Raw genomic sequence first — 16,726 nt, forward strand, 5'->3', positions numbered from 1 at the left:
CCACCCTCATATGTCTTCCACACACACCCTCAACACACACACCCTCAACACACACACCCTCAACAAATACCCACCCTCATATGTCTTCCACACACACCCTCAACAAATACCCACCCTCATATGTCTTCCACACACACCCTCAACAAATACCCACCCTCATATGTCTTCCACACACACCCTCATATGTCTTCCACACACACCCTCATATGTCTTCCACACACACCCTCATATGTCTTCTACACACACCCTCATATGTCTTCCACACACACCCTCATATGTCTTCCACACACACCCTCATATGTCTTCCACACACACCCTCATATGTCTTCCTAATATTTGTCACGTGGCATGTAGCATCATTACTCACTGGTATGTAGGCAGGCTGACTGACCTTTGAATGGGGATTTGTGTATTTATCTTCAGTTCAGGACAGTGTTTTGACAGCCTATGCATCTGTATTTACTGAGCATGTAATTACTCTACTATCAGGTTTCACCTATATGCTGTCAACATGATGCAGTGGGAGGTGGTAGGGAGGTGTAACGATTCGTCATAAATAGTCGAACACAGTTGCAGGTGAAGACAAGATTTATTCTTAAAGGGGGGAGAGGCATTCTACTGGAACACCTCCCTTGACAACCCAAGACACAAGTACAAACAAAACAAATGTCTCAACACTCAAGACACTAACATATGAGTATAACCATACATTGATAACTACAAAAACCTCAGGGCTCCAGTAACAGGGAATAACCTGGATGGCACATCCTAAAGAAAACATACAAGAACACCTCCGTAAACACAGGACAGGCTTAGACACTAGGGACTATACAGGTGGACCCAAAATATAAAGGGGATAAAGGGTAAGATTGACCAGGAATACAACGAGGAGAGAATACCTAACTCAGAAACAGATCTATCAACAATGAACACCTACCAGAAAAGGAATTAGGTAAGGAGGAAAAACACCACAACAGTAATTGTAAGAAACCCCCAAAACCAAACTTTGGACATACAATAACTATATAATGTTATAAAATAATGAATATTTCCATAGACATTATGGATTAAGTAGCCCTCAGAAGATAGTAACCCCAAAACGACAAGACATGAATACAAATCAACATAAACAAGGTAATTCTAAAGAACTCAAAGAAAAGACATGGCTACATGCTTCCTAAGAAGTACAAAGAATCAGGCTTATACTAGGAAATATTTCACAAACTTCCTCATTCAGACAATAACCCCTGAACAGAATGAGAGTACCCAAAGAATACATACCAAACTAATCATCACAAAACCACCCAGAAAGGGTGTGAAAAGATTAACCATAACACAACTGCACGCTTTGGAGAACTCTACAGAAAACTAGAAACGAAAATTGGAACTACAGGACATCGATGACAAAAGAACAGACAACAGCGATTCTAAGAATGCAGCCTGTAAAAGAATGCTTCATGAGCACGAGCCATCTGTGTAATCCACTCAAGTGTCTCCTGCAACTTCATTCCAAAGATCTCTTGAGCTTCAAAATCCATTCATCAAACGGTCTGCTCTCAGAAGCTTCAAAAATCAGTACCTCTTGCCTCTCACATACGATTACTCACATTGGTGAAGCTTAACTGACAGTACAGAAACTCACATGCATTTTGACACTTTTAAAAAAATGAAATCTGTTTTCCCAATCACAAATGTTTTCCCTCATTTTACCTGTTTCTCTAAGTTGTGCCTTTATCAAGGTGAGACTTTTCTCTCTTGCTCCAAATGCTCTTCTGTTTTGGAATCTCCCTCTCACAACCATCACACCCCTCTGGTCCACCCCCACCAACCAGCACGAATGTGGGCACCTCCCCCTCCATGTTCCCGTTTGACACCCACGTGCCGTCAGTCATCCTGATGGGACATGGCAGTAGTCCGCTGATAGAGTAGAGCCCGTCTCCGGGGAGGACAACCTTGTCGTTGTAAGGATGACGGCTGACGGTGCCTCCCAGACGCCTGAGCTCAGCGGTGGTCTTAGTGTAGTTGAGTGTGAAGACTGCAGATCCCATGCAAAAGCTAACAGACACCCAGGTCAAGCTGAGGGGATGAGTGTCATGCAAACTATTAATGCAAACAGAACAAACCTGTAGCTGGACTGAGGAAAAGGTTTTACACAAAACACACATACATATTGTACATTCATACACAAATACATGTGCAATCTACAGACACACGTATACATATGCAAATGTGCACACACTCAGACACATGCAGATGTTATTCTCCAGGAGTTAAATCCTGAAAACTAAGACACAGTTCCCCTGCACAGTAAGAGGGGACACACCCACTGTGGGATTGGTGTTGTTGTGTATTTAAAATCTAAGGGGAAAGTAGGGACAACATATGGGATGCCATGTGACAGTAGAGGTTACAGCGGTCTCTAATCCAGTCTCTTTCTCCACCCAGTTCTATCAGCCCTCTTCCTTCTGTCTTATCATCTCAGATCACTCTATAACACATTTCGTTTTGGCTTCCCTTACCACCAACATGTTTCTCACAGAACTCCCAGAATCCTCCCAGGATTCCGTCTCAAAAATGTGCTTCTGCCGAATCTTGGCAAGCTCCCCCCTTTGCATTGGAGATATCATCTCATTGGATCACCTATAGAGCTCTGGAGTGGGACTTTCTAGAGACAGACCATCACTAAATGTTGATCCTTTTATCTTAGGTAAACATTAGCAGTAAACATACACTACCTCAGATCCCACTAGGTGTTAAAATGGAGTCTTGGACCACAAGGACAAGAAAGCTTCTTGCAGTTGTCACAAATAAGATGGAGCTATCGACGTGCTCTGAACAGCCCAATTTGTTTTGTCCCACAAATGCTCTACAGCTGGGCTATTCAACTGGCGGCCCTTTCAGAACCGGCCCTTTAATGAATTTGTACCGGCCCGCGGCCCATTTCCCTATAAATAATAATAAATATTTGATAAACCGCCGTAAAAATAAATAACATTTTATTTGCAACATATAAAAGTTACATTCGAATTTACGTTCGTGAATTTATGTTTACGTTTTACGTTTACGAACGTAAAACGTAAACGTCAAAAAATTACGTTCTCCAACCCCAAGTGTTTGCTTCAATTTTACATCCACTATGACAGTATTGGTATAGGTCTGAAAATTGTCTGGCCCACAGGTCAGAGCTCTCTGCCAAATCTGGCCCACAGAAAAATATAGTTGAATAGCCCTGCTCTACAGGGTAAAGATCTGGGGACTGTAAAGGTAAATCTGCTTTCATATTTCTGTATTCCTGAGTCTTCCTGCTCTCTTTCCCTTAGACAGCAAAGGCATGCAAACTGGACATCTGCTGTTGTATGCCATCTGTGCTACAGAGCAAATGGAGCACTGCGATTTTACTGCAATTTGCTGGACTGTGCACAACTTAGTCATCAGAACAATTCTTTGCATCTTTCTGTGACCTGTTTTCAACCCCTTTTCAAGTGAGTGGTGTCTACAGGATCCCCTGTCATTGCATGTTTCTCCTCAATCACACCATTCTCTGTACACTCCTGATCCCACTGCAGTACAGTCTGAAATCACTCAGCTTGCTGGATTTTCCCACTCTAATGTGGAACCACACTGGAACTGGCATTTAAAACCTTGATTGTTCCATTAAATTGAGAAATATTTCCTAACTGGGCATGAGTTATGAATATTGACGAATATGAATATTCCCCTCAACATTCACAGAAAAAATAGTTGATGACTGCATCTGAAATATTAAACTTCAAATATTTATGACATTAGATTGCATGGATTTTTGGCACACCCACTGACTGACTAATTTCCTTATGTTGACATAATAATTGTAGCAAACCAAAAACAGAAAGGTCATGTTAGGTCTGGGGGAATGCTAAACCTGTGGTTCAGGTTATCTGTGTACTTTTTTGTTTAATATAGCATCTGAATGTAACATGGGAATTCACTTTTGTAAGGAGATAACATAGGAGGAAAATACATAATACAGCAGTGTGTTTGCGTGGGGGGGACTAACTTGATGTCAATCTAGTCCATAGCAAACTTACTATTTGCATAGTATAGTGGAAAAAGCTAAAAAAAAAAGGATTGAGAGAAACAATAAAAACCTGTCGAACACTAAGCGTTTACGAGACATCTGCTGTGAATGTACATACCTGGTATGATGTATGAACCATGTGAATGTACATACCTTGTATGATGTATGAACCATGACTTGTGTGTCAAGGGGTTTGAAGCATTTGGTCTGAATTATTCATGACTAAATACCTCTTGTGTTGTACTACTTGATAATACTAGGGGAGACTGGGGTAAGTTGAGCCAAAGGGTAAGTTGAGCCACCCCTTGTTGCTAGGAAACGGTAAAAACAATTGATCACGTGACCAAATATTTAGGAGGAAACCACAATTTCATGAATTCTGTGAAGGTAAAAACCACATGGGTAAAGTGGTTAGACTTTTTTTCCTAAAAAAAACAAATTTTCACTTGAAAGTGAATTTAGTCTATCATACGTTTCCTGAGAATTGGGTTTAGACTAAAATAGATAATTTTTTATTTGTTTTATACATCAATTGTGGTATCTATGACCTACAACATGAGGCCATGAACCTAGCCTAAAAGTGCACCATTTTAGCTGTGGGGACTAATAAAGTCAAAATGGTAGCTCTGGGGTAAGTTGAGCAATTTAGCCTGGGGTAAGTTGAGCCATACACTTAATAAGTGTATTTTGGCTGTATATCTTATTTATTAAATCAAGATTCTGCATTTTGTATGATTACAGAGTAGACATCATGCCTCGAGAATATAAGCGCAAAACAGGCAGGGGAACCACCACTGATGTTCTTGAAAGAGCCACCAAGGAAGTCTATTAGTGCAGCAGCAAAAGATGACAATATAGACAATATAATTGTGTATAATAAATAAAAACACAATGAATGTGAAGAAGTGACTGTTATTTATAGGGAGAAGGTAAGACAGGATTGGGGTAAAGAAGGCAAGGGATTGTGGGGAGGGGAACAGGGATACGGCCTACGGCCCACTTACCCCACTCATATGCTCAACTTACCCCATACACGGGGTAAGTTGTGCCACGAGACATCTTTTTTTGGACATGCTATATTATCAAAACAGTAATGTTTACACTCATTCTGTTTGTTTGGGGGGATGCACAACATCCTGAAATATTTGCAGATATGTTAGTTCACAACAAAACTATGACTGCCTTGATGTAGTGATCCTAAATATGAAAAATGGCTCATCTTACCCCAGTCTCCCCTACTAGGATAGTAGACCCCTCCCACAATAATGTAGTAGACCCCTCCTAAAAACAGATTTTTGTTGCTTTTTTTAGTTATTTTAGTGGCTGTATTAATACATTTACATGTAGCACATCTAGATCGGTTGCAGGCCACACTACCACAGTTAATGTCTGAATGGTCATTTACATCTCTTGACGAGCATGTTTTTGTTTTTTCCTTAAGAGGTTATGCGGTCTGTGCGTCATCCTGGAGGACTCTGAACTGTTGAAAATAATATTAGTCACTGTTTTGTTTATATTGATAAGAGCAGCATAGGAATTCTTTATATTCTATAGTTCATTTATAGTTCAGTTCGTCCACTCTCTGAACAAGTAAATCATCATCTATGACTCCTTTAACCCGCAGAAAACAAAGAGGAATATTTCATATTTCAATAATTTATTTACATTTTTACACAAAGACAAAACAAGATGGAACAAATCATTAGTATTTAAAAGAAAACAATGACTCAGTTGCTCAGATGTGTGTGTGTGTTCATGCATGTATAAAAGGTTGGAGGATTATCCCCAGGCTTGTGATTTGCAATAATGTAGAACAAGTTTCCCATCACTGCCAAAACACTGGAAAACAGAAAGGGGTAGAGAGCACCTTAAGAGTAAACAGAGGCAGGCTCAACATACGAAGTAATTATCTCTTTATAGTATGCTATTTAGTAGTCTCAAGAGATCCCATATACATCAAACAAAACAGGTCACTTTATCCAACTTGAAAACAGTCACTGCCATGGACAACATAAAGCCATTTTCCTAATATTATATAGCTATAACCTATGACTCAATTTACTGATTTGATTATTCAAGCCACATGTTTCAATGAATTTAACCAATGAACCAAAATACATAAGGAAAACAGCATAGAAAGCAAATACTGTTACAACTGGAAAATAGATAAATAAAATTTAAATTAAATTTGAATTGATGTCACTCATCAATCCAGAATATTCAAACTGAGTGCAGTCACATGTACAACGAAGCCTATACAACAAAGAAGGTGTTATTATGGTGCTTGTTATGGTGTGTAGATTCACAAAATAATTTCTAAAGAATAAAATAACTTTTGGGACGTTTGAAATAATTAAATAATCTGATAACAGAGAACTTACTAAAATATTTATTTATGTTATTATATTTAAAAGAAATAGTTATTATCCCACATACATCCCACATGTAGTAATTATGCCCAGAATGAAAACAAAAAAAAAACTTACTTCAAAAAGCACACCCACTTCTTGATCTGGTGACGGTGCAAAAGACTGATTCACGTAAATGAACTGGGAAAAGAAGGGAAAGGCTAGTAAGACAAACATTTTAATAAAACTGTGTGGTCTGAGTAAATGTTAAGGTTACGCTTGGTTTAGGCTTCGTACCAGTTGTTCGCTAGGCTCAAGTTTAAGGAAGCGTGAGATAAACTGAGAGAGCGACTGCACGGTCCTCCCTCTCTCCACAGCCCACTTTTTGGTCTTCATGATGGGGGTGTCTCCGACAGCCTTCAGGAGCACGTCAACTGAAAGATGGGGGAAAGGGCATTTAGTCATAAAAGACTGAGAGAAAATAACAGGGAAATAGTACAACGTTGGGATTTAAACTAATAAAGCAAGAAGCCGCGTGCTCGAGCGTGAGTTTCAATGTCGCACTTGCAGCGTTATCCAGAATGCGAAAAGATTAAGTTTGGAGTTTTAGCAGGCTGTGGGTGGTTTTAGATCATAAGGATGATATTTGTCATTTATCCAACTAGCTGCTATATACTCAAACTACAGCACAGCACTACTAAATGGGAGAGAATGCAACCAAATACACAGGCCTTTGAATCACAAGTGTATAAACTATACCATCACGACAACGAAAGACTCTTGCTCAAGATAATATTTCTCCTGTAAGATTAGATGGTTAGTTTGTAAGTTTTAAAAATATATCTTGACTTTCGTCCTGTTTTCAATATGATGGTTAGAGTGAGATTCGCACTTTTCATATGTAGCATACGCTAGCTAGCTAGCCAAATATTAAAAATAAATTTAGAAAATAGCTGCCTGGCTTTTATGGTCATGTATAATATAAATACCATGTAAAAGAAGCGTCTTACGGGCTATATTTTATTTATTTTATTTAGCATAGTTACACAGATTTAAACCGCAAATAACAATTACAAGAAGACAGTAGTAGTTTACAACAGAGGTAGTTCAATCATTGGGTAATGACGGGGAATTTGGACCTTTTCATTCGCTCCGAGCCCCGTCAATCTGAAAACCCGGAAGTAACTGGTAGATGTCTTTCAGATCCTTAAATACAGAAGCATTCGGCCATGGATTTTTTTGAATATGTAGCATTATTGTAATGCATTCTTACTCTTTTTCTTCTCTCCCGTCGATCCAGTATCTGCTGTATCCGTAACACTTTGTTGTGTACAAGACTCATCTTTGTGTAATTCTGTGGGAGATTCTGCGTTGTCAGACATCCTCTAGTGTCTGGCTAGCTACACATCCTAAACAGCGAGCACAACACGGGACAAAATAATTATTCAAAATAAAAGTTCTAGCATCTTCATAATTTATACAGTGCCGTTTTCTCTACTTAGCACAGTTAACTTGCTATTGCTGTTTTCATAAGATGAAAATGTCTTTATTTTTATTTATGTAGTCACATCAGAGATGGACAGTGTTTAAAAGTGTTTTCATATACATATATACAACAAAGTGCCTTCAGCGCTACAACCCAAAACAACCAATGAATTATTCAGGTGAAAAGTAAAGAGTTGTAGTCTGGACAAATATGTCTCCTAGTCCATACTGGTTATGCAAGGATTTAACTTGACAAAATTCGTCAACACAAAAAAGAGCTCATAATGACTGGCACAAGAGCATTTCAAAATACTGCAAAGAGTATGGAAAGATGGTTAGGAGGTTATTTTTAAATATATTTTAGTCAATTTATCCCACTTTATAATCTATATATATTCTTGATAATCTCTATATATATTCTTGATAATTTCTATGGACTATTATACCAAATGATTTCTGAAATAAACTTAATCCAAAATATACAACATATACCAAGCAGGAATTATAAGGTTAACATTATGCTTTTGTATTATATCTGATGTGTTCATAATTAAATCTGCTTTACTGTGCAATAAAACTAAAAATGTGACTTCTCTGTCACAATACATATCACAGATATGAAAATACAACTGTCCAAAATATTTTAATAGTAAGCTAAAAACTAAGATGCACAGCAAACATGAACTTCATAGGCGTAAGAGGGCTGAAATGATTACAGATGTGTGATAATTATAAAGATATTTTTACAAACATAAGTATACAGTTTTCAACCTACAAAAGCATTTTTTAAAACAGGTTGCAACATTTAAGTGAGGTTTGCTTTGATCACTGCAAAACAAAATAAAAAATAATTTATTTCGAAATATTTTTTTGAAAATTGACGTTTTGTGTACTTGCTTTATTGTCTTAACTGAAAAGCAGAGGAATGTGAACACTCCTGCAAATGAAAATATGTAAACTGCAGGAGACGTTCAGGCATTTGACAGCATTTTGATGTGAAGTTCTTTGCTGCTCAACACTGATCTTAAATTTCTCCTGTACTGCAAAGTCCAGTTTCAGTCCTAATCTAGATAATCTAGTTTCAATACTTTCCTTGGACAACTGCCATCCTGCACAGTTCATTTTAGTGCTAATCAAGATAAAATATATTTTTTAAACATTAGAGTCAAATATGTTACATTAAAACACATTAAGATAAAATAAACAGTATGCAAAATTATGCTATTTATTAGTAGGCAATCATTTTGTATTGGTATGGCATGTTAAAAGATAACAAGGATCTCATATCTAAAGATGTTTAAATGGGAGGTAGAGTTAAGGGGAAAATGTCATACCATTCTGAATTTGAAAGTAGCCAGCAAGAAAGAGAGTCACATTTTGAGAGTACATTTGACATGGTGTAGTTAACTAAACTTGTTTCACCCATTTCATAATACTGCAAAGTTTTGTGTCAGGATAACAGAAGTGTAGTTTGGTGTAGTTACGTTTTTGAGGAAAATGAAAATACATTTTCCATATCCCGTATGTGGTATACCACAATGAATGTGGTACTAAATGTATTTGGAAAGCAATTTTGGAAAATGAGGAAAAAAATGGAAAAGTCTTGGCTGGATTGACAGTCTATTTTAGGTCATTGCTTGAAGAGATTTCAGGCATTGGTTATATTGAAGAAGACAAAACGTTTCCATAGACATCAGATGTCAGCATAATAAGTAAAGAGCTTTGTGTCACACACACAAGAGCTATGATACTCCCTGTACAGTTTACAGACTACAGGATTATTATCAGTCCCCATTATTTCAGCCTGCTACGGTCTCATCCAAGAAACTATTCCAAATGTGTGCAGTGTCCTTTGGTATAAGCGTTCTCTTCTTGAGCTGTTGACATGTCTTCTTCAGATCTCTGGTTTAAATGTCTCTTGCTGCACTTGTGTGTCATAGAAAAGGGTGTTCTTGATTTAAATAACTGTGGCTGAAAGGTTTGTAAGAGGCTGTTGTCCATGGGCTGCCAGGTCATTTGCTGTTGCTGATGTTTTGTGGGGTTTTCCCTTACTTTGTCCTCTTTAATGAGTCATTTAGCACTGCACCGTTTGTTTATTATGTGAAGTGATTAAATATGCTTTTCCAGCAACAGTTTATCTTGCTTCTTTTAATATGTTTTTCGCTTTCACATTCTTTTCTGATGTTTGTGAAAATAAATGTACATTAAAGCTGAAAGTTTACATTATGACCAAAATGTTGTGCAATTTCAGAATGAGCAGAAGATAAAGCAGACGAACTAAAGGGTGTGTAAAAAGGGCTATAACATAAACTTCCCCCCCCTCCCCTTTCTCTTGGGCAGAGCGGCAGCACAGGGAGTGAAGTCATCAGGGTCTGATGGGAATTCCTCCTCTGTTCTTTAGTCTCCTTTTCCTGTGTAGCTCTTGAGCAGCGGGATGTCCAGGAAGTGTGGCTTTGCTCAAGCTCAAGACCTCACAGTTCTGAGTCCAGATCTCTCTGGCTAAATCTTTTAGGTTGTTCTACCAGAAAACCTTCAATAAACTGCCAATGACAACATTCACCATAAAGCAAAATATACATACATCATTTACACCTTTATATTACTAATATTGCATTGTTAAAATAAGCAGTGAAATAATTACAATTTTGTCAATATTCCCCAAACATAGTGGCTTGTACTATTGTAAATAGAGATCCATGTAAATGAGAATCAATGGGTTATTGTGTGTGATCTCACTGATTCACACTTCCAGGCTTTGACTATTGTTGTCCTGGGAACGACTAGCATCACAGTCAACCTAAGTCAACTTCTAAAAAGGAAGTGATCTCATGTTAAACAAGTCAAATATGTCTCATTAGAAGTTTAAGGCAGGATTTGATTTTACTAAAAAGACAATAGAGAAGGCTCTGCATACCTAACATGTAAATAGGCTAGGTTATGAAGGTAATGTCGACAGGCCAGATTCCAAAAAGTGTTTAGGCAGAGTGAGTGTAACAGCTGTAGACAGCTGCACCCTAGTACAAGACAAAAGCACACAATGTAATTCAGTTGCACAGAAATTAGGTCACAACTCACACCATCTCAAACCCACTGCAGATTCGGCTGTACAAAATGCAATAACTTCAAAGACAAGGCTCAGGGAGATAACGGATATAGATATATGGATCACCACAGCACACGCTGAGCGGTGGGAAAAACAGCTGTACTTGAATTACTGGCTTTTTTCACCCAGTTCAATTGCAAAGAACTCGCTAATGAAAGCCGCGTCACTTCCTTGCCCATCCCAAAGGGAAAAAAGAAATATCCGACAAACAGCGCCACCAAGAAATTCCGAGGAAAAAAAATCAACGAAAGACGGTTTAACCTGAATAAAAGAAGACCCCGAACATAAGGGAATAACTCGAGGACGTTCAGGATTAATACGTACACATCCCTCGAAGTAAGTGTTTATATTTATATTAGATATAAAGTAGGCTAAGTTCTGAAGTCTCCCGGGGGGCGCAACACTTTTCCTATTGGCCCCTTTTCACTTTAATTCCCTTTCCAACTTTAATAATGCGAGTGTCCATAGTCGTCAAGGCACGCAAGGCAGTTTGCACTATTCAGAGTTAAGGAGAATAATATAGCAGGGAAAATGTTCTTTTCTTGAAGAGTGGCAGGACTTCAAATGAACTTTCGCAGCCGTGCATTAACTAACTATTAGTTTAAAAACTAATAAGCAGTTTCAATGTGACATATGCGACCTAGAGGGTATTGAAGCCACAACAAAATAGATTTATTTAGTTAAATCTGGCCGAATTGTGAGTCGCGGCATTGCTTATTCTCTCTCCAGCTGTGGCTGTTTGTTGACTCGTCATCCAGGTAACAAAAATGGCGATTACACCCATGCTTTCAAGAAAACGCAGGATTTTATATATGCTAAGTATTATGTATACACGTATTTTATATTAAATGACCAAATAGTTCTTGAGGAATCAGTGTAAGTCTATAGTGGAAACCCTGACCACCGCGAATAACACTGGCTTTGCCGCTGTAAAACTGCTCCAACGTCGGCCAGTCTAAGAGTGAACTCTTGAAGTTCGGTGTTCCAGATGTAAACCCACTTTGTTGGACGTGGAACTGAGTTTTAAGTAACCAAGATAACGTTCACTCTGGTTATATGCCACTTCCAAGTATGGCTACATAATATATCGTCGTTAATGCAGTGTTTAAATGAATACGTTACCCGTTATAACGGTGATTGGCTTTGACTGGTAGATCGCAAAGGATCGTAAGCAGTAAACGCGCTCATAATAACTGACCAAAATATTACGGTGTACTGTGGCGTTCATACAGACTCTCTTAATGAGAATTGTGGATGCTGTCCAGCAAAAGTTGTGATCCAAATAATGCAGGCATTTAAATAAGCTATCATAGTGTTTCAATAATGTACGGCAGTGCTCCTATGTGACAAAATAATCGCTTGCCCATGTCGTAAAACGGTTTTTAGCTTTTTGCTTCTTTGTTTTTCCTACCTTAGAAAGTTACATTCTGCCAAACTGAATCAGACTGATATGAGTTTTATATTAATACGATTTCATTTTAGATATGATTAATAAATTAAAGATGGAGCGAATCAAGATAACTGTTACAAACGCATTTAAATTGCAATAGGCCTAATTAAATCAAAATCATATACAGATAGCTCAATAGCTCACTGGAAAGCTCTAACTTGGCAGTATCTTAACTGCTTCCAGCAGAGTTTCTGGCAGTTTTGTGAACTGCATTTTTGTGTAGTAGCTCCCTCATCACTGGGCAATTTCATAATTTCCATTTAAGAACTGCGTGTGTGAGTGCGTGTCTGCCTGCTTGCTCATGTCCCAGGGCAAGAGTCCAAAAGTATGTGCTTGCATTGCAAGTGTCTCACTTGCAAGTCTGAGCATGGTTTAGGTATCACCTCTCAGACCGCTCTTTCCCACCCTCAAAGTGCAAAGCTCTTGTAATTATTGGCACTGCATTACCCTCGTCAGATGTGAACGTCTTCCGTGTAAAATCAAGATTGTTGTCTTGAACCACTTGAACCACTGTTGTCATTTCTATTTGTGAGGACGCTATATCTTGCGCCATACCTTTTTTCCATCATTCGTAGTCTACCCCAACTGATTTAACTTGTTTAATTATCATGGCCTTCATAAGATGAGTTAAAACACTAAAAAATGGGCCAGAATCAGTACCTACTGTATTTTAAAGTCAGACTATCCGACATAATCTGAATGACTAAATTATTGTAAGCATGCCCAGAACTTTCTTCCAAGCAGCAGCAGTATGTAAAACAACAACTGTATAACAATCAGTCAATATTTCAATCAGTCAACAATCAATATTTAATCTGTCCAGCTTCATTATGAGAATTTTCATGAATGTTCTTTACTTTACTATGCTGGTGACTTGCTGTTGAAAAGGCTGTATAATCTATACTGATGGAGGCATGACCTTTACTTGGAATGTTTCTGTTTCTTGCTCAGCTCCAATGCCTCTACACAAGTCGGGCCGGGCTCTCCGCCTGGATCCCACAATGATCTCAGCGCCACTGGGCGACTTTCGTCACACCATGCACATCGGTCGTGGAGGAGATGCCTTCGGAGACACCTCCTTCTTGTCCAGTCACGGTCCCTCCAACAAGGAGTCCGTTACGTCGGCCCAAAGCCCCATGCCAGACACCAGCGAGGCCACAGAGATGAGGCCAAATTGGGATGATGACAGCAGGGCTCCGGACGAGACGCTTCCGGAACTCCGCCACTCAGAGTCAGTCTCGTCCTTCGACCTGGACCTAGACTTGGGGCCGTCCATTTTGGGAGACGTGCTGGGAGTAATGGACGGACTGGGACTGGGCTGCGAGTGGGCGGTGGGTAACGCAGGTGACGAAGAGGTGTTCAGCCCTGCAGATGAAAGGGCATCGCCAGTGGGCATGACAAATGAGAAGAGGACAGACAGTCTAGGCAGAGGGGAGGAGATTCTAAACGAGGTAAATGGAGTCAAGTCCAAAGGCTTCAGGCCCAAGGTGCGATTCAGTGATAAAAAGGAAGAAATTGTTGGTCAGCAGTATTTGGTTCATGGGTCCGAGGCAGAGCGTGAGAAGGAGAATTGCGTGAGTCCAGCTGAAGGCCGGCGTGTGAGTGGTGAGGAATTGGCCATGAAGGAGGCAGTGAGACCAGAGTCGGCCAATCACCGGGCAGGCAGCAGTCCAAGCCCTTCCTCCTCTGTGAGCTCCGAATATGAAGGTGTTTCCTCTCTGGACAGGAGGAGAGAGGAGGACCACCTGTCAGAATCGGGTTCCGAAGAGGAGCATGTTGCTGGAGATCAGGGGTATACATTCGAGGACGAATCGGATGAAGAGATTGGCCTTTAGGTGGATGATGTGGGGTGTTTGAGCGGCAAGCTGAGAAAAGTATGTGCACGATGCTTTTCTAACCAACATTCTATAAACATATAAAGGGGAAACATAACCAAAGCTAAAAAAATATATTCAAGAGGATAAACTGGACTCTGTAATTACTAGGTTAATAATACATTTAGACTCATAATGAGAGCTTCAGAAGTTCACAAATAGTTTCAAAGCTGTAAATTCTAAGGTAATTAACCCAAATGGCGAATGAATGAAAATTTCTTATCAAGGCTAATGTTTCATCATTAGAAACATAGTATTGTGTGGAAATTCTTAGTACCTCTTTTAGTATGGCTCAGAATACATTTTATTTTAAATTCTTTAAATCCTTGGTAAGCAGCTATTTCAAGTTCACTATCTTAGAACATTGTTAAACTGGGAACGTTGAAGTTTCAAAGCTCATTATTTGGGAATTTTGAAGCCTGTGGATATGTAGCCATGGCATCTTTTGTAGCCTTGTGAGTAAATTTACTGTTATAAATAAATCATCTCAATACAGAAGTAAATGGTTGAGAGTGAGACTAAGAGTAGCATTCCATAAATGCAGTAATGGTTCAAAAGCATTTAATCTGATCACTGATTTCTTTTTAAAGAAACACCTTGTTACATATACATATATATATATATTTTTACCTCTGAGTACTATTTCTAATGAGTTTGTAATATGGACAGTTATACTGAGGCAAGCAAAAATCCAAAATGTACTGATCTCTTTAATGTCTTATCATGAAACAGAAAATTACACAAAGCCTCTGGATGAATTATAAGGGACACTATTACTTTCAGTCAACTGCAATAGTAAAACTAAAATAGTTTTACGTATAAACCATGAGCAAACTGAAGCTTATATAGTATTAGCAAGTGCATTTTTAAGGTAAAATTATTTGCTCTTGGTTTGGTTTGCTTAAAGTTATAAAAAAAATGTTTTAAATCTCAGCTGTTGAATGTGGGTCTTAACTAGGCGTGCTACGTGAGCTGTGGGGTTTTACTTGACTGCTCTGAACTACACAGCAGTGGAAGTTTGCGCGTTCCTGTGGGAGTAACAAAACAATGGGTGGAAGAAACACTGAATGTCATGCTTAGATGGGTTTTTTCTTTCACACATCTTCAGCTCACTGTGATCGACACTGCTTCATAAGAGTGCTTTTTCGCTCATGCTGTTCTACACGCTGGTGTAATCTGATGCGCCATCAGGTGTCTGCTGTTACTGAAGCTTAAGGTACAATAAGTGCAAATGTAAGTTATGAAATAGGCTTGGCTTGGCATGGATACGGGCTACCATGGGCTAGTCAAGCGATTGCAGTGAAAATGCTAGATGACCCATGGTACACGCTAGGTGGCATGCATGGAAAACACATGAAAAAATACCCCTGTGCTAGGACATGTGCTGTTAACAAATCTGCCAGCTTCTTTAAAGGAAATGATGCATTAGGAGATCTTTCTTGGTTTTAGCAGAAAGATAATGGCCTCGGATTGACTCACAGCAACCACTCATCAGAATGAGAGATTTGAGGCAGAACGCAGGAGAAAGTCCATGTAACACAGGCATGTATGTTTAGGTTGCTCTTTCATGTCAAAAAGGCAAACCAGCGTGAAAGCCATGAACCTGACTCCTTAGTGTGGAGTGAGACTGGAGGAATTTAGTCAGAATATGCCAGGAGCCAGGATGGTAATCGAGGCTGTTCAGTTGTGCTGCAGAAGAGTATAAGCTTGTTGACATTAAAATATTGTAAAAGAATGGTAAAGCAAAACAAAAAAGTATTTTTTTTCTGAATCTTCATTTAACCTCGTCACCTTTTCATAATGAACTATTAACCTATGAGCACCTTATACTTCTAAATTATTCTTTCAAGCCAAACGGAGCCTACCTGTGAGTTCTGGATCTTAACGTCCATGCTGGGAATAGACAAACAAATGACACAATTGACCAAACTTAACACTGCCCTTAACAGCCTTCATATGGAACAACTACAACAGGCTGCAAACATCAAGCAATTTACAACCACTGACAATCAATCTGTAAATGGATTTTCTCTAACAATTAGATGTGGTAGAGCAGCCAAGGATATAATAGAGTAACTAAGGTGTGTTGAAGCTATCCTGCCTTAATGTAAGCTCTTAACCACATGTATGCAGTGTGGAAAACTGATGCTGTTGGTGTTGACATTATTTTCCTGGTATAGATGTCAGCAAGATAATAAATAATCTATTTACTTCCTACTACTGTGATATTTCGCTTTGCTGATTTCTTCAGGTTTTTTTTTTTAACCCAAGGATGCTTTGACCCATCTCTGTTCTTATCTGTAACGCACGACTGTGCAGTTAGTGATACTGTACACATACAGCCAACCTGATACTGGCTGACTGGTTGCCCAGACACATAAAGACGACGGCCTGCTGAAAGGTGGCACC

The 16,726-nt window shown here is 39.0% G+C and overlaps 2 protein-coding genes across 2 annotated transcripts; one reads left to right on the forward strand and one right to left on the reverse strand.

Moving 5' to 3' along the window:
• Positions 1 to 5,705: 5,705 nt before the first annotated feature.
• On the reverse strand, positions 5,706 to 7,833 carry atg12 (ATG12 autophagy related 12 homolog (S. cerevisiae)). Its single transcript, XM_076970509.1, has 4 exons — positions 7,679 to 7,833; positions 6,703 to 6,839; positions 6,544 to 6,606; positions 5,706 to 5,896 (listed from the first exon to the last, which is right to left on the reverse strand). The coding sequence occupies exons 1-4, from the start codon at positions 7,785 to 7,787 to the stop codon at positions 5,837 to 5,839; spliced, it is 369 nt and encodes a 122-aa protein (XP_076826624.1). The 5' UTR covers positions 7,788 to 7,833; the 3' UTR covers positions 5,706 to 5,836.
• A 3,189-nt stretch (positions 7,834 to 11,022) lies between these two features.
• Positions 11,023 to 16,420, forward strand: cdc42ep5 (CDC42 effector protein (Rho GTPase binding) 5). Its single transcript, XM_076970852.1, has 2 exons — positions 11,023 to 11,329; positions 13,395 to 16,420. The coding sequence occupies exon 2, from the start codon at positions 13,400 to 13,402 to the stop codon at positions 14,276 to 14,278; it is 879 nt and encodes a 292-aa protein (XP_076826967.1). The 5' UTR covers positions 11,023 to 11,329; positions 13,395 to 13,399; the 3' UTR covers positions 14,279 to 16,420.
• Positions 16,421 to 16,726: the final 306 nt, after the last annotated feature.

Source organism: Brachyhypopomus gauderio, chromosome 13, assembly GCF_052324685.1.
Source record: "Brachyhypopomus gauderio isolate BG-103 chromosome 13, BGAUD_0.2, whole genome shotgun sequence".
In the NCBI taxonomy this organism is placed as follows: Eukaryota; Metazoa; Chordata; class Actinopteri; order Gymnotiformes; family Hypopomidae; genus Brachyhypopomus; species Brachyhypopomus gauderio.